The 17307-nt window shown below is 46.2% G+C and overlaps 2 protein-coding genes across 3 annotated transcripts in view; one reads left to right on the top strand and one right to left on the bottom strand.

Annotated features, from left to right (window-relative positions):
• macf1b (microtubule actin crosslinking factor 1b) overlaps nucleotides 1-17307 on the bottom strand; it is a 35502-nt gene that overhangs the window by 13394 nt on the left and 4801 nt on the right. For both annotated transcript variants that reach the window (XM_055903177.1, XM_055903178.1), the window contains exons 2-22: nucleotides 16217-16992; nucleotides 15880-15936; nucleotides 15530-15700; nucleotides 13048-13214; nucleotides 12622-12781; nucleotides 12390-12474; nucleotides 11698-11942; nucleotides 11361-11480; nucleotides 11000-11107; nucleotides 10666-10884; nucleotides 9882-10085; nucleotides 9112-9343; nucleotides 8593-8819; nucleotides 8253-8375; nucleotides 8051-8152; nucleotides 7428-7529; nucleotides 7093-7257; nucleotides 6674-6829; nucleotides 6329-6526; nucleotides 5836-5964; nucleotides 83-253 (exon numbers count right to left, since the gene is read on the bottom strand). In XM_055903177.1, the coding sequence (XP_055759152.1) occupies nucleotides 83-253; nucleotides 5836-5964; nucleotides 6329-6526; nucleotides 6674-6829; nucleotides 7093-7257; nucleotides 7428-7529; nucleotides 8051-8152; nucleotides 8253-8375; nucleotides 8593-8819; nucleotides 9112-9343; nucleotides 9882-10085; nucleotides 10666-10884; nucleotides 11000-11107; nucleotides 11361-11480; nucleotides 11698-11942; nucleotides 12390-12474; nucleotides 12622-12781; nucleotides 13048-13214; nucleotides 15530-15700; nucleotides 15880-15936; nucleotides 16217-16912 (3837 nt within the window). In that variant the 5' untranslated portion in view covers nucleotides 16913-16992. The remainder of the gene's footprint in view (nucleotides 1-82; nucleotides 254-5835; nucleotides 5965-6328; nucleotides 6527-6673; nucleotides 6830-7092; nucleotides 7258-7427; nucleotides 7530-8050; nucleotides 8153-8252; nucleotides 8376-8592; nucleotides 8820-9111; nucleotides 9344-9881; nucleotides 10086-10665; nucleotides 10885-10999; nucleotides 11108-11360; nucleotides 11481-11697; nucleotides 11943-12389; nucleotides 12475-12621; nucleotides 12782-13047; nucleotides 13215-15529; nucleotides 15701-15879; nucleotides 15937-16216; nucleotides 16993-17307) is intronic.
• LOC129837203 (nuclear factor 7, brain-like) lies at nucleotides 1975-5471 on the top strand. The gene is made up of 6 exons (XM_055903179.1): nucleotides 1975-2424; nucleotides 3830-3925; nucleotides 4016-4246; nucleotides 4343-4365; nucleotides 4447-4574; nucleotides 4681-5471. The coding sequence occupies exons 1-6, from the start codon at nucleotides 2032-2034 to the stop codon at nucleotides 5205-5207; spliced, it is 1398 nt and encodes a 465-aa protein (XP_055759154.1). The 5' UTR covers nucleotides 1975-2031; the 3' UTR covers nucleotides 5208-5471.

Here is a 17307-nt window from a genome sequence, read left to right on the forward strand (position 1 = left end):
AACCCTGTATGTGATGTCGACAATGGTCTGAGGAGTTGGCTAAAGCACGTAGATCCGGGAGCAGGCGAAGTCTCACTCTCACCTTGCGGTCCTGTACTTTCCCGTAGACGGTAGCCCACTTCTGCTCCAGGATACAGAGGCTGTGTTCCGTGCTGGAGCCTCGGGTCACGTTGCTGCTCTCCAACATCCTACGGATGGCGTTCCTCACGTCTGTGTAGGCATGGAGCTTGGAGTCCATCTCATTACACAGTTCCTGGGGCGGTACAGAGAGGGAAAGGGACTGAAGGCCTTCAACTGAAATGTGTCTTCCGCATTTAACCCAACCCTGAGAGGGGTGTTTAAAAGACACACGAAAAGAGACTCTAACACATGTTAGAGTTTGGCGTAGGCCTTGTGGTTTACGCAGCGGACTCTGGACCACATCCCCTTGCAATGGGGGATTGAACCCTGCTCAGCATCCACTATGTCCACTCATACACAGTTTCCTTTCAAACTGATATACATACAGTGGGGCAAAAAAGTATTTAGTCAGCCACCAATTGTGCAAGTTCTCCCACTTAAAAAGATGAGAGAGGCCTGTAATTTTCATCATAGAACACTTCAACTATGACAGACAAAATGAGTAAAAAAAATCCAGAAAATCACATTGTAGGATTTTTAATGAATTTATTTGCAAATTATGGTGGAAAATAAGTATTTATTTTAGCACTAGTTACCGTCCACCATAACGCCGTAGCACAGGAGAGAAACAGCCTATTGACTAATTGTCATAAATGTGACACCGTTATACTCTATTGAAAACAATATTGAATATGCCCTCGGAGCCATCGCCATCAATACCTTCCGTCCCTCCAGAGTCTGTGCAGCAGGATGGAGCTCTACAGCACAGTGGCATTGAACAAAGAGGATGAGGTTATTTTGGAACAGGCACTGAGCATTAGCACCCGGTCCTCTCTCAGGACCCTCTGGGGAGTGCCAGTGTTGTAGTACTCAAGTCCAGTTTAGCGACTTGACTACAACACTAGGCCCGGCATACTGACACTGTGCTGTCAGCTCAAGTGGAAGATCATATTTTGGTACAGGCACTGGGCTCTAGCACCCTCTCGTGTCCCAAGGACCCTTGGGGACGTGCGAACCACACTGACACTGTTCTGTCAGCTCCGCAACACCCTGAGAGTGGCGTGAGACTGGTGGAGTGGTCTTGATGCACTCCAGAAGGCGTCTGTCACTGAGACTAGTCCCGGGGAGAATAGTAAGAGAGAACACTATGTCAAACTGCCGAAGCTCATTTAGAACCTCGGGGGATTGACAGCCATCCTCTGCCCTAATAAGGGCTCCTAGCTTCCTGGCTGCCTGGGAGGGAGAACATTGGACAGTGTAAGATAAGTAATTAATCACTAAGCCTGTGTCCATCGCAATGCCTGCCTGCCGCTCCATCTTAAAGAAAGAGAGAGCGAGATGGCAGACAATAACATTTAGTTGAAGCTCTTGGAACGGCTTGCTAATAAGATGAGAGCATACCTAGGTACAGGTTTCCTCTGAATGGGATTCACTGTGACTTTTCTCCACCAGACTTTAAAGGTAAAATGTTACATCTGTATTACAACAGTGTCACGGGGTGACCATGTCTTTATGTTTACACCGCTTTAAGCAATACCTTCATCATTTCCATGTCTTCACCATGTCTTCACAATGTCTGGAACTTACTGACATCTAGTGGTAAAGAGGTTTGCTCACATAGGCAAAAGTCCTCACAAAATGTCAGTTTTTGTTGTTTTATGTCACTCGAATAGTTTGTACAATATTTCGCCTTTGATAATTGTTTGCCATAGTGCTTTAATCCTAAACAGTTGACACTATTTACCAAGACTGAGTTTCTGCACGGAGGCAGAGTGAGTTTGGTTTCTGTTATGTTTCTTGGTAACTCGTGGGAGGAGTCCATTTCAATCATATTAACATGCCCTTTGATCCAGCCACGGCTCACGTCGACGAGGAAGGAACTGCACAGACAATCCCTGTGTGTGAAAGAGAATGGCTGCCAGTTTGTCTCTCTTGGAGGGGCACCTCTCTTGTCCCGTGTGCTGTGACATCTTCAGGAACCCCGTGGTCCTCAAATGCAGCCACAGCTTCTGTGAGGAGTGTCTGCGGAAATCCTGGAAGGATATGGAGAATCCGCTGTGTCCTGCATGCAGGGCCGAGTGTTCATCTGAGGAGCAGAGTTTAAGCCTCGCCTTAAAGAGCCTCTGTGATTCCTTACGGAAGGGGGCTGAAAAGGTCGGATCTGATAACTGCCGGCTGCATGGAGAGAAACTTAAAATCTTCTGTTTCGACGATAAACAGCCCATCTGTGTTGTCTGCTACACATCAAAAAAACATAAAGGTCATGACTGTTATCCCATTGAGGAGGCTGTGCCGGATTTGAAGGTGAGACCATTTTGTAAACTTTTTGTTTACTCTGCTTTCATTAAACTGCCAATGTATCTCCCTCAGTGACAAAATAAATGTCTTAATCGGCGTTATTTTCTGAGTTGAGTGGACTTTGAGTTGAATTTGAAAAGGCTTGTTGCGTAAAGTTACAAATTCATGTTTGCCTGTGGAAGGCAATGACAAAAGACATTGCACAAACGCACTTTCATCTTTCAAGTTGACGAGGAGAGCTCAGCGCCAGAGAGGAAACCACTATCTACTCTCTTTGGCAACACGATTTCCCAACGTACCTTCCGTTGGTCTTGTCCTGGACCCGTACTCAAAAAGCGTCTCAGAGTAGGTGCCTGGCTCCCAAGTGGATGGGCCTATGCCCTCCCACCCCACCCATGGCTGTGCCCCTGCCCAGTCATGTGAAATCCATAGATTAGGGCCTAATTAATTTACTTAAATTAACTGATTTCCTTATATGAACTGTAACTCTTGTTGAAATTGTTGCATGTTGTGCTTATATATTTGTTCCGTTTAAATTATACACTGGATAGGTGCGATAAAATAGTAGTGTGGCTTGGGTATGCGAACCAGCGACCTTTCAGTTACTGGCCCAAGGGGTAATACCCTCCCCTATAGGTTCAGGTTTGCGGCCGGAGTCCGCACCTTTGGGGGGGAAGGTACTGTCACGCCCTGACCTTAGAGATCCTTGTTATTCTCTATGTTTGGTTAGGTCAGGGTGTGATTTGGGTGGGCATTCTATGTTCTCTATTTCTTTGTGTTTGGCCGAGTGTGGTTCCCAATCAGAGGCAGCTGTCTTTCATTGTCTCTGATTGGGGATCATACTTAGGCAGCCCTTTTTCCCTCCTTCAGTGTGGGATCTTGTCTTTGTTTGAGTGCATGTAGTTTGCACGACGAAGCTTTTCGTTCGTTGTATTCTTTATTGTTTTTTCTCGGTGGAACATTTTAAAGCATGTACGCCTACCCACGCTGCACCTTGGTCTCCTTCCGACGACAAACGTTACACATATACTGTTCCCCGAGGGGTTCAGTCCTTAACACCACCTTCCCAAATATGTATCCCACTATCCCTTATTCTGCATCTGTCTGAATAAAGTACAAAACCCTTTTTTTTTTAAAGTTGTTTTTAAACATATCAGTGGAGAGCCCAGCAGGAGGTTAGAGGACTTCGGATTATTCAACACAAACAAATCAAGGCAACCAACCAGCTACAATATGATGTCTAGTTACATTTGAGCTGATATGCCCAAATGTTGAGCAAACTAAAAACGATATCGCAGCTGATTGCCTAGATTTTTTTAAAGCTGAATCAACACATATTTGTTTTACAGTGTGACAGAGTTGTGTATTAAAAAATAAGAAGATGTGTTGACAAGTATCACTTCCAATCTAGAGTGAAATCCAGGTTGTGGTTTCCACTTTGAAGAACAAACTAGAAAACAAGAACACAGCCAAGATGCGTCATCAAAGCTGGGAAGAGCACATAAAGGTAGCTATCGTAATATAATTTAAGCAACATACAAATTGGAGTGAGCACTTGAGCAATGTTGAAAAGTAAGTTGAACATGTTCTATTGTAGGGCCAGGCCCAATGTGCAGAGGAGCAGATAAGGAGGGAGTTTAAGAAACTCCAGCAGTTCCTAGAAGAGGAAGAGACGGCCAGGATCGCTACCCTGAGAGAGGAAGAACAGCAGAAATCTGAAGTGATGCGAGAAAGGGCTGAGGCATTGGCCAGAGAGATCACAACCCTTTCAGAGACAATTGTAGTTGTCGATAAGGAAATGGAAGTGGACAATATCACATTCCTCAAGGTAAGGGGTCTGTCAAAATGTTTCAAAACATGAAACTATTTCTCTCACAGTTACCTGATATCAAAAGTGACGTTTGTCCTCGTTCTTTTTTTATAGAACTACAAGGCCATACTTAACAGGTAAATCAATAAAAAAAAGATCTAAATACCTATATATTTTTTCCATATCACTGACGACATCCCTTTTTTTTTTTACCATAGAGCCGATTGCACATTCCCAGATTCTGCAGATACTGAGGTAGTATCAGGAGCACTGATTGACATGGCCAAACATGTAGGATCTCTCAAGTTCAAAGTTTGGGAGAAGATGCTTGAGTTTGTTGACTACAGTGAGTGCACACCAACCCCCCCCCAAAAGAAATGTGTTTCTCTACTGTGTCTCCCACCGATATAGTTCAATATTAATATACAACATCTCTGCACACATCCCTATAGCTCCTGTGATCATGGATCCGAACACAATGTCCACTAAGTTCACCCTCTCTGATGACCTCACCACTATGACATACTGTGACGAGAGGCAGAGTCTCCCAGACAACCCCGAAAGGTTTCTTAACGTAGGAGTGTTGGGTTCTGAAGGGTACAGCAAAGGCACCCATTACTGGGACGTGGAGGTCGGAGATAATGATAACTGGATCTTAGGGGTAGCCAAAGAGTCCATTCCACGCAAGACGCAAGTCAAAATGGAGCCTCAGAATGGATTATGGATCATCAAATACATCAGTGGGAAGTACAAAGCAGGTATACAATCGTACGTCCAGATCAAGGTAGATGAGAGCCCACGAGTGATCCGCGTACAACTGGACTGTAACAAAGGGGAGGTGAAATTCTTTGACCTCGCCAAGAACACTACCCTGTGCATCTTCAAAGACAACTTCTTGACTGAAAAGATGTTCCCATACTTTAACAGCGGAAGTGTGATTTGCCCACTACGCCTTTTAGGAAAGGCAAAAACTAGCTAAATTGCCAGGGTCAAGTGAGGAGAGTGAGTGCAGGGTGAAGTGAGGACAAAATGTACTAACATATGAAATGATGTAATGACATTATGTGCTGACTAACTGGGGGGTAGTTTATGACTCAAACTCTGTGTAATTAACAGTGAAACGTGCCTTTTATAATAAGACGCACTGCCATCTCAGACGTAACGAACAAGTGTTTTAAGCAGTTGATACAGTATATAAAAACATGTCGTGTCAGTAATACAAATAAATAATATATGTCCTTTTCAAATGTTCCTTCCTAGTCATTCAATTCACACTTGAATTTACACATTCAAGGGAAAACGTTTGAATTAAAGAGATCGACTACTAGACGGGGGTTATCCAGCTATATAGATATCACTGTTGCTCGATGCCACACTGTAAATGTGCATACTCAAAGAGTAGGTTACTCTGAGCTGAGGCAAAACCTTGTAAAAAATCATACAATTACAATACACATTGGGTTTTAATGAGCTACAGTTGGATGGGGAAAGTGTTCTCATCCTATATTATTATGAATCTCTGAACCTGGAGATCATTTTTTCCCATCAAGGCACAGGACCGTTTCAGTGGGTTAGTGGGTTGGTGTGAGGTGTTGGGTTGGCCTTACCAGATGTGCGTTGAGCCTCTCGCTGGCAGAGTCAGGCATCCCCCACACTGTCTTACTGGAGGACAGCCTCAGGTCTGTGTTCTCCAACCACTGAAGAAGGTCCTGGATCTCCATGGTAACATCTTGGACCTAGGGTAGAAAAAAAAGAAAGATAAATACATTTCTGACAACCACATTAATAATAATTTAATAATCAATCACTAATCTGTTACGACTGCAATATTTCTTATTTGACTAAGTCTGATTCAGACACTGACCCCTAGAGGGCATCACAGAGCAGATGATCCTTCAGTACTGTGGACTAATGACTAATGACTAATGACTAATGATACCGCAATGTTGGGAGAAACCTAATAAGTAACTGGACCTAAGACTCAAGTAATAAGTCTGGCATCTCTTTGCGATAGTGAATGAGAAAGAGAGATGGAGGGATCATGAAAAATAACCTTTAACTTGCCTCTTGGTCTATTCCCCATTCCCAATCTCTCCTCACCTGACTGAGGTTGTTCTCCAGCTGTAGCTGTCTGCGCTCTGTCTCACAGCGGACAAACTCCCAGCGTTCGTTCAGCTGCTCCAGCCGCGGGTGCAGACCGTGAGGGCTGTCCCCAGTCCCCACCTCCAACAGGCCCCGCCCCGCCTGGTTCAAAGACTCCACCGTACGCACGTGGGACATGACGTCATTACGCAGCACCTAGAGTGGGGAGAACATAGTACATGCATATCCCAATATATCCAATAGTATCATCCTTCCTCAAACACACACACACCCATAGGTGTCAGAAGCATTAAAATGGCATTGATCCCAATAAATTGTGTTGATTCATTTAAGTCACGGGACCTTGTGTTTGGCCAGCTCTATCTCGCATGCCTGCAGGTCGATGCTGATTGGCCGACTGCACTGGAGGAGGTCGGCTGTGTGGGAGAGCCAGGTGTGCAGCTCATCCAGAGTGTTCTGGAACTGACCCAGACCCAGCAGGGCACACTCCAGCTGATGCTGCAACCACAAGTAGTGAAAAACACATGAACGCATTGTCCGACCTCTTCAATAACATAACCCTAGCCATTGGAAAAAATACTGAACAGGCGTCGGTTTCCTGAACACAGGCTGAGCCTTATCCTAGACTAAAAAAACATCCTCAATGGAATTTCTCCATGGAAAGTGCTTCTTAATCCAGGACTCGGGTTAATCCGTGTCTGGGAAACCAGTCCCAGCCAATTGAATTCCACATATTGATGAGTGATTGAGCGTAGTCTGACCTGTCTGCTGACGGTCTCTGCCTCCAGGCTGTCCCAGCGCTGTCTGAAGTCACACAGGGGAGAGACAGATCCGGGACGCTCCGAGCCTGGAGACAGCCTGCACACGAAGCGGTGGCTCAGGCTCTCCATCTCGATCTTCTTCTGGTATAGCTCCCGTTTAAACTCCTGAGGAGAAAAGGGGCACAGGTTTCATATACTTTACAGAGCTGGCAACGTGGAAAGACCTGTCCGATTCAGCAAGATACTCAAAGGCTTCGTGACAATTAGGACAATTATTGAGTTTAGAAAAGAGTGGGAGCTCTTCAGTACGTTCTGTCTGTGTAGAGTAGACTCACCTTGAGATCACACAGCTGCTCTTTGACTGACTCCAGGTCAGTTCCTACCAAGAACTCCTCTGTGGATCTCAGCTCTGCTGACTTGAGCCACTCGAAAAGCCCCTGTGGAAAAACAAGAAAGGGATTATTTTTTATATTATTAAAAACATCATCCATTCATATACGCACACGTTTGTGTCCCAAGAGACTATGAATAGTTGCTATGTATTTTGAAGTGGTGGAATAACTTCCATATTGAACAATGAAACATTGCGATCCTGCTGACTTGTACAAGTGGCGACACCGAGGCTGGCTTCCCAGACCTCGGGTATAGACTGTGTCTCTCACAGTTAACACCATCAACACCATTTGTTTCCCACTGGCAGGGAAGTGCACAGTCTGTCAGTCACTCAGTCACTCTGTCAGTCAACATTACAGGGAGCTAGAGTCTGGTTTCTGCCATTGCAATTGACATGAAAGACTAGTGGAGGTCTTTGTTGGCAAAGGGGGAGTTAAGAGGAGAAGCGGCAGCCAAGCAAAGCTATGTGACAATACGGATATGTTAGTGACCAGCTCCCACACACAGACACGCACAAACACATTCACGAATGCACTACACATGCATACATACTGTACACACGCACCTGTATGGTGTCCTGGTAATGTAGAGCCATCTGTAAAGATTCCTCCAGCTTTTTGTGACACTCACTCCAGAGTTTACTCAGGTTGTTCCATGTGCAGTAGAGCTATGGAGTCAGCGATGTAGTTGTTTAGAAACACATAGGGAAATGATTGTCTTACAGAAAATGAATATTAAAATGAACGTTACCTCCCCTTACTCCTCACCTCATCTAGGCTCTTGGTGACATCAGGTTTGTCCGTATCCCCACATGCTGACATCAGGTCCATTCCCAGAATGCCAAGCGTGTCCAGCTCCCCCTGTAGACTGTCAATGTCCTTCCTGAGTGTCTGTAAGGCGATATAGTCAGGGGTGCGAGACCCCACAATGGGATCGGTAAGAAGGGAGATAAATAGAAACAGGCAGCATAAAGTATATTAGTTGAGATAGATCGTGTTGGTACCTAACAGAGGACGAAACAAACACCTGACAGAGATGAAAAAAACACGTTCACTGGAAATCTTAAGCAGCTAAGATCAAACCAACAGCTCCACCGGCCGCAGTTACCTGCATGGTCTCCAGGCTCTGGCGGATGGTCTCTGAGTCTGTCCTACTGGCGTTCAGGTCCAGGACAGCCTGTTGGGCATCGTTCAGGCCGGCCGACACGTCACTAACATCGCCCCAGAACTTGAGGGCCAGGTCCAGCAGGTTGAGCAGCCAGCCATCTCTCTCCTGAGCCTGCCTCTGAGCCTCCTCCCACAGCTGGGTCAGGCTGGACACCTGCTCCTGGATCGCTAGGGAGAACACGGAGCACAGTCAATATAATACATTGCGTTTTAGTCGTTTAGCAGACACTCATACACATGTCAACCACATTTCACAATCATTGCAAGTCACAGTGACATCTCTGTGTTTTCTCTCAAAGTACGTTCTCCACGGTGTTTCAAGATAAATTCATGACACACAGGCAGGCAGGCAAAACACCTGCAATGTATTCTCCCTCTCCAGATGTCTGCTGCTAAACAGAAAAGCTCCCAACCGTTTAAGGCAAAGGACCAACATTTCGGCACTTGGTGATGAGCGTACCTGTACCGATGGAGGCGTCCCACGCTGCCAGCGTGTTGGCCAGGAGCTCGTCAGCCTGGGTCCGGACACTCCCCAGCCCCAGCTCCAGCTTGGAGAGCTCAGCCAGGTTGTGCTTGTTTTCCTGTAGCTGCTCCTGGATGCGCGGGGTATGGCCCTGAAGAGAGACTGGAGACTGCATGTGGCCAAGCAGACGGTCCAGACTCTCTCTAATCAGCGTCATCCTCTCATTCAACTACAGAGACAAGACACCGTTGTGTCACTGTGCGTAAGTGACGGTCAAGCGTTTACACGTGGATAGTCTATTCTCACAGTACGCAGTGTCTGGTGAGACTGCTATGTGTTCTGTATTTAAGTATACATGTACCATGTGTGTGTCTTCATGTGTGTGTCTTTACGCACGTGTGTGTGTGTGTGAGTGCGTGTGTGTGTTTGTGTTGCACGTGTGTCTTTTTTTTTTTTTTAAATGTTAAGCCTTATTTTACCAGGTAAGTTGACTGAGAACACATTCTCACTTACAGCAACGACCTGGGGAATAGTTACAGGGGGAGAGGAGGGGGGATGAATGAGCCAATTGGAAGCTGGGGAGGATTAGATGGCCATGATGGTATGAGGGCCAGATTGGGAATTTAGCCAGCACCCCGGGGTTAACATCCCTACTCTTAAGATAAGTGTCATGGGATCTTTTTGTGACCACAGAGAGTCCGAAAGACAGTCTCCATGCAGGCTTGCGTGCCCGTGTGTTCATGCAGCAGTGCGTGCATAACTGTCACCTGTGTGTATCTTGGCAGGGACTCTTCCAGCAGATTGGCAGCCTCTCTGACCCTGTCCCTGATGGCCCTGTGCTGCTCCTCAGCCTCCGCGGCGCTATGACAGAACTCCTCCCCCTGGGCGGGGCTAAGCTCTGACAGACGCTTCCCCAGCGAGCACAGCCGTGCTATCAGAGGTCTATGCTCTGCTATGGACTCCCTTAGGCCCTAGGTGAGAAACGGTTAGGGGTCATAGAAATAGATCCCTAGACACACAGAGCTGGGTTGTATTCATTAGGGCACACAGTAGTAAAACGTTTTAAAACGGAAAACTAAAAGGACAGTTTCTTATTGGACAAATTCAGGTAATTCCTCCACGTTTCCTTCTGTTTGGTACCTAATGAATATGACCCAGATAACTTTTGGGGCATGGTATAGGCATTGTAGAGTGCACTTAAATGGCTATGTTTGAAAAACGAGGAGTCTCAATTCTATCTCTGAGAACTGATGAAGAGGAAAGGTAAAACGGGTCACCTTGTCTCACTTTCCATTAGCTACCGAGGAGAATAGAGATGTCTTTATGTACCTGTGGGAATGTTCAATGTTATCCTTTCAGGAAGTAGATTAAAGTACACTAATGAACGGAGCCAAAAAAATCTACAAAGGAAGAACAGTAGAACAGCACATTTGAGCAGAAAACGGAGGGGGAGCTATGAAGCCTAAAAGGGCATCATTGTTGAACAGGGAGAAAAAAAATGACAAAAAAAGAATTGTCACTCCACTCAAAGGCAGGTCTCTGCCACAGTACCTGTAAGAGGTCCTGTTGTTCTCGGAATGCCTTGTAGCTAATGGTGCTCAGGGAGAGCTGGCCAATGAGTGCTTGGGTTTCCTGTAGCCATGGTGACACCTCAGCAAAGCCCTCAGTGAACTGGACCAAGAGGGACTGGGCATGCTCCAGCTGCAGGACCACGTGGGAGTTGGTGGCTGACGTGGTGTTGCATTGCTCCTGTAAGGCATCCAACGGGGTCTGGGGAGATTGGATGACAACAGCTTTAACGTGACCCGTGTGCTAGTAGCTTGCCTCATTTGTTTCAATGTTTTATATTCAGATGATATCATGGGTAAGATGTTACAGTATGTACCTGCAGATCCCGTATTTCCCCTTCCTCGCCGTATGTCTGCAAGATTTCAGCGATCTTCACCATCTTCTCAATGTTGAACTGGTGTTGCAGAATCTCCACCGCAAGGATCTTCGTGTACACAACACACAAAAGCATGGCATATTTTACCATCTAAAATTAAGGTCATGTAAAATACTGTGCAAACACACAAGCCTTTGCAAACCAATAAATATTTTCAAACATCATCCGACCTCTATACAAATCCTCATAGCTGGTTGTAGATCAAAGCATGGCATATGTAGAGGTGGATGAACGGGCTTGTATAGGGTGGCCCTAAGGGACAAAGTAGCTTCTAAAATGTAGTTCCAAGGGGTCTCTTCACCTTCTGTTCATAGAGTTGGGCAGAGATAAGCTCAGGCTCCAGAGTAATGGCTTTAAGTTGCTCCAGGCCCAGGGCAGTGTCTCTGAACCAGGCCATCTCCTTCACCACAGCCTGCTCCAACTGACAATAAATAACACACACATACAGACAGGTTAACAAAAGTACACATTGCTGTCTAGTTGAAGTGCGTGCAGAATTCCTATCATCCTTATCAGAAGACTATCAAAATTGACTAAATGCACCGGACCCAATGAGTAGTCGTGACTGGTGAGTAAGCAGTCCATCAACCTCATATCAGTTATGTACACAGGCAACATTGCTAATCCCCGCTTGTTACCCTCTGTCTCTCTGCAGCACAGAGCACCGTGTCTCCACCCCCAGTCTGCCCCCCAGCAGGCCCCAGCAGTTCCCTCTCGATGCGGCCCAGCCACAGGTGGAGGTCTTCCTGGCTGGAGGTGCAGCGGCTGGATGCCTCCAGGGCCTGCTCCAGTCTCTGCAGCACGTCACCACTGGTCAGGCTCAACACCGAGCAGCGTATTCTCAGGCTGTCCACACGCTCCTGCACCTGCTGGGCTTCCTCTTCTGTGGGGACCACACCAACAGAAAGACGTGTAGGATTAGCATTTTGCTACACTTAGCATGTGGATAATCTTAGCATGTTGGTACCCTTAGCATGTTGGTACTCTTAGCATGTTGGTACTCTTAGCATGTTGGTACTCTTAGCATGTTGGTACTCTTAGTTATTACTATTAGTATGTAGCATGGGAGAGAACAGGCTCGTGGTAATAACTGGAGCGGAATGGGTGGAATGGTATCAAATACATCAACCACGTGGTTTCCAGGTGTTTGATGCCATTCCATTTGCTCAATTCCGGCCATTATTACGAGCCGTTCTCCCCTCAGCAGCCTCCTGTGGCATGTCGCTTCTCATGCTGTTTCTCTATGTAAGTCATCTGTTGATGGATTTTGTGTATCGGTAAGGGTTAACATTTACAAAACGCATTGATTTTGCAACAGTCATTTATGTACCTGAAATCTTCTCCTTGAGGTCATGACCGCTCTGTTGAATTTTCACCAAGTCAGCGTTTTTCGCCTTGATCTCTTCCACCACAGCCTGAGGGGTGATTCCAAAAATATGTCAGCCATTTTGTGTCAGACGATTTCTCAGCCCACCAGCCTCCACTGGTATATAAACATGCAGTATATGGCACAGGGTATAGGCCTGCATACAGGAGAAACGTATACATAGATGATGTCCTACCTTGGCTTCCTCCGTAGCCTCGGGGAGGCGTAGCATTTCCCTCTCAGCGTTGCGTAGCTTGGCCAGATCCTGCTCCACGGAGATGAGCCATTGCTGCAGGCTGCCCACCCTCTCCTGGAAGAGCTTGGACCTGGGCAGGATGAGCTCCAGATTGCCCCGCCTGTCAACACCAATACACAACACCCATTACATTACAGCTCAGCCCACGCTGCCAACAGCATGATAGCATAGCATAGCATAACATAGCAAAACGAAGCAAAATAAAACATAACATAACATAGCATAGCATAGCATAGCATAGCATAGCATAGCATAGCATAGCATAGCATAATGCCTTTAAGTTGCTCCAGGCCCAGGGCAGTGTCTCTGGACCAGGCCATTTCCTCACCCACATGAAGGGAGAGCACCACAGTTCAATGAGCTGACCTGTTCACCGCATCTACCAGTAAGGCCTCCCATTTGTGTCTGAGCATGGAGAGCTGGACCCTGGCCTGCTCCACCTCCTCCCCTGGGAAAGCCTCGGCCACATGAGGGCCCTCCAGCATCATGGTCTCCATACTGTGCCTCCGGTCCTCTAGGAGACGCTGCAGGAGCTGTGAGATGATAATGGATACTCAGCCATTGCCTTATTGTTGTTATGACCAGGAGTTTAACCTGACCACAGTACCTGACCAGGGAAAACGCCAAGTCTTACTCATTGTCTTTCTGATGGTGAGACTCAAAGATATTTTCTCAGTGATAAAAAGGTCAAAACCTGTGATAAGTCGTGGATGGGCTACTTTAGAACATCCAGTGTAATCTTACAAATGCTTGAAAATAGGCTACAACTATTGAGAAGTGAAGTGTAAAGCCAGAGAATATCTCAAATGGACGTATTAGGAGTGAGGACAAACACAGCTCATACGACTCAGGTCTTAGCTGCAGAGAGTCATTGCTACTTGCTAGCCCTGAGAATTTACATTTGGGTATACAGTATGTGCCTTTTCTTGTCTCTCCTGCAATGAAAGCCCCATCTCAAGTGTCAGGCCTGCATTGTGAGGAGCCAGGCAGGTTTCACCTCACCCACTGTACTCACAATGGGCGCTGGTTCACACTAAAAGGTGAATGGCTTTTAAAAAAAAAAATAATCCCAGGAATTGTAAGAGTGAACCTTCAATATTCAGCCCTGATTACAAGGGATTTAATATAATAAAGGGAGCATTTGACTATTTCCATGATCTCAGTGCCATTTTCCATAGATAGTGTCCTCATGCGATTGATCAAACATTATAGCTACTTAGCCGTGGGTGCTGTGTGAAAGTTTAGATATTTTGTGTACCATGTTGTAAATTACAGTACCAGTCAAATGTTTGGACCCAACTACTCATTCAAGGGATTTTCTTTATTTTTTACTATTTTCTACTTCGTAGAATAAAAACGATGAAGTAACACATATGGGATCATGTAGTAGAGAAAAAAAGTGTTAAACAAATCAAAATATATTTTAGATTCTTTCCACCCCTTTGCCTTGACGACAGCTTTGCACACTCTTGGCATTCTCTCAACCTGCTTCATGAGGATGGCTTTTCCAACAGTCTTGAAGGAGTTCCCACATATGCTGAGCACTTGTTGGCTGCTTTTCCTTCACTCTGCCGTCCAACTCATCCCAAACCATCTCAATTGGGTTGAGGTCAGGTGATTGTGGAGGCCAGGTCATCTGATACAGCACTCCATCACTCTCCTTCTTGGTCAAATAGCCCTTACACATCCTGGAGGTGTGTTGGGTCAGTGTCCTGTTGAAAAACAAATCATAGTCCCACTAAGAGCAAACCAGATGTGATGGCGTATCGCTGTAGAATGCTGTGGTAGCCATGCTGGTTAAGTGTGCCTTGAATTCTAAATAAATCACTTACAGTGTCACCAGCAATGCACCCCCACACCATCACACTTCCTCCTCCATGCTTCACGGTGGGAACCACACACGCGGAAATCATCCGTTCACCTACTCTGCGTCTCACAAAGACACAGCGGTTGGAACAGAAAATATCAAATTTGGACTCACTAGACCAAAGGACAGATTTCCACTGATCTAATGTCCATTGCTCGTGTTTCTTGGCCCAAGCAAGTCTCTTAATAGTATTGGTGTCCTTTAGTCGTGGTTTCTTTTCATCAATTCAACCATGAAGGTCTGATTCACACAGTCTCCTCTGAACAGTTGATGTTGACATGTGTCTGTTACTTGAACTCTGTGAAGTATTCATTTGGGCTGCAATCTGAGGTGCAGTTAACTCTAATGAACTTATCCTCTGCAGCATAGGTAACTCTGAGTCTTCCTTTCCTGTGGCGGTCCTCATGAGAGACAATTTCATCATAGAGCTTTATGCTTTTTGCGACTGCGCTTGAAGAAACTTTCAAAGTTCTTGACATTTTACGGATTGACGGACCTTCATGTCTTAAAGTAATGATGGACTGTCATTTGTCTTTGCTTATTTGAGCTGTTCTTGCCATAATATGGACAAAGTCTTTTAGCAAATAGGGCTATCTTCTGTATATCACCCCTACCTTGTCACCATACAACTGATTGGCTCAAACGCATTAAGAAGGAAAGAAATTCCACAAATGAACCTTTAACAAGGCACACATGTTAATTGAAATGCATTCCAGGTGACTACCTCATTCATGAGGTAGCTGGTTGAGAGAATGCCAAGAGTGTGCAAAGCTGTCATCAATGCAAAGGGTGGCTACTTGAAGAATCTCAAATACAAAATATGTTTTGATTTGTTTAAAACTATTTTGGTTACCACATGATTCCATATGTGTTATTTCATAGTTTTAATGTCTTCACTATTATTCTACAATGTAGAAAATAGTAAAAATCAAGAAACCCTTGAATGAGTAGGCGTGTCCAAACGTTTGACTGGTACTGTACCTTCTGCTCTTGCAGCTGTGCTTTCACCACTTTGACCTCTGAAGATGGAGGCTTCTGATTGGCTGTCAGCTCCTCTATCTCACAGACCCAGGTCAACAGTGCTTCCAGGGATTGATGGAACGTTTCAGAATCTGCAAAATCGTCTCTCAGAGTCAAGGCGGATCTCGTTCCCTGGGGGAAAAAGAGAGCATGACACAGCATTAACACTGTTTATAGTAACTCAACCATATGAAACCGTGGGCATCATTCTGTAATATCAGTGTTACCTTCATACTGTGCAGAGGCGATTGAGATAATGCTAAATAGTAAATCACATAAAACAAAACAGAGCAATGCACTGGATATCTTACCCTCCAACGGTCCGAGCTGGAATCTTGGTCTGAACTAGAATGTCCATCGCTTTGCAGCTGGGATAGAAATATAAAAGTCAACACAACAGCCGACTTCATTGCTCAATCTACTTTTCTGAAAAAGAGCACTGTCCTAACAAAAGTATAACACATTCTGTAGCACATGCTGCTGAAGAGATGTTAAGGAAATTGCAGAGCGGTAAAAGATGAAAAGCTGAAGTTCAGACGTTCAATGAAAGAATGGAATGAAAAGAGGGGGGGAAAGGAAAGTCACATCCTAGTCTACTGTAGTGAATAATAATAGACACTTTAGAGAGGCTGTTGAAGTTATATTGACCTCAGCGAGTTCCTCAGCTGCGCCAGTCAGAACCCTAACAGTCCTGGTGACTATGGCGTCTCCGCCCTTCTCTCCAGACGGGTACTCCGTCACCTCCACAATCTCTGTCACGACTGTCTCTGTCACTTCCGTCACCTCCGTGACCTCGCGGGAGGCCAAGGTCTTCCAGGACCAGGGGCTGCCCTCTCTGGAGTCTTTCCTCTGGAGGCTTCCTTCTCTGGAGTCTCTCCTCTGGAAGCTGGCCCTCCTCTCCGCTGAGCCCGGGACTGAGCCGGGCTGGGCTAGAGGGGATCTCCCATAGGGGATCTCTTGGACCACGGCCTTCCTGGTCAGGGTGCTGTTACTGGAAGTCTTGATGGGGGAGGGGGTGCCGCGCAAGGCATTGTCCAGAGTACTGGTGGTGGTGACCGTCGGGGTGGGGGAGGGGTTGGTCCTGAGGGGTTTGTCCGAGGGAGGGGTGTCACCGTGAGACACCTCGTCCTCCACCTCACCCTCCTTCGTCCTGTCTGTCACCCTCTCCTCCTCCTCCTCCCTCTCTCTGACCACCTCCTCCAGCCTGGCCTCCCCGTGGTGCGTCAGGGGCGGAGCTTGCCATTCGCGACGCCGCTGGTAGCACTCCTTCAGGAAGTCCTCGTCGGACCTCACCTGCTTGGACTTCTGGCCCAGGCAGCTGGGCCGACTGATCAGATTACCCATAATCCTTCAGCCCAGGGGATAGTGAGGTAATAGGCGAGAGTGGGCCCCTCTGCCATGCATGCAGGAGATCCTTCAGATGCCTAGAGTGAGACAAGGGGGCTTGGGGTGAGCATCCAGCTGAACTGTAAAATCATTCCTCGTTGACCCCCCAAAACAGTTTGATTTATATTGCATGTTTTGTTGATCTCTGATGTTATTGCACCAACTTTGGATAATGGTAAATGTCATATTATTTGCAATGTGCACGACTTGTGAAAGCAATCACTAACTAAAATATGGTGAAAACTACTACAACTGCAGAAACATATCCATGAGGGGTTAACTACCTAGTCACTCCATCTCTAACCACCACAGCCCATTTGTTGAGAGAGAGTAGTACAGTAAAATCAACTGAA

This window comes from Salvelinus fontinalis, chromosome 38 (genome assembly GCF_029448725.1).
Source record: "Salvelinus fontinalis isolate EN_2023a chromosome 38, ASM2944872v1, whole genome shotgun sequence".
NCBI classification, from domain to species: Eukaryota; Metazoa; Chordata; class Actinopteri; order Salmoniformes; family Salmonidae; genus Salvelinus; species Salvelinus fontinalis.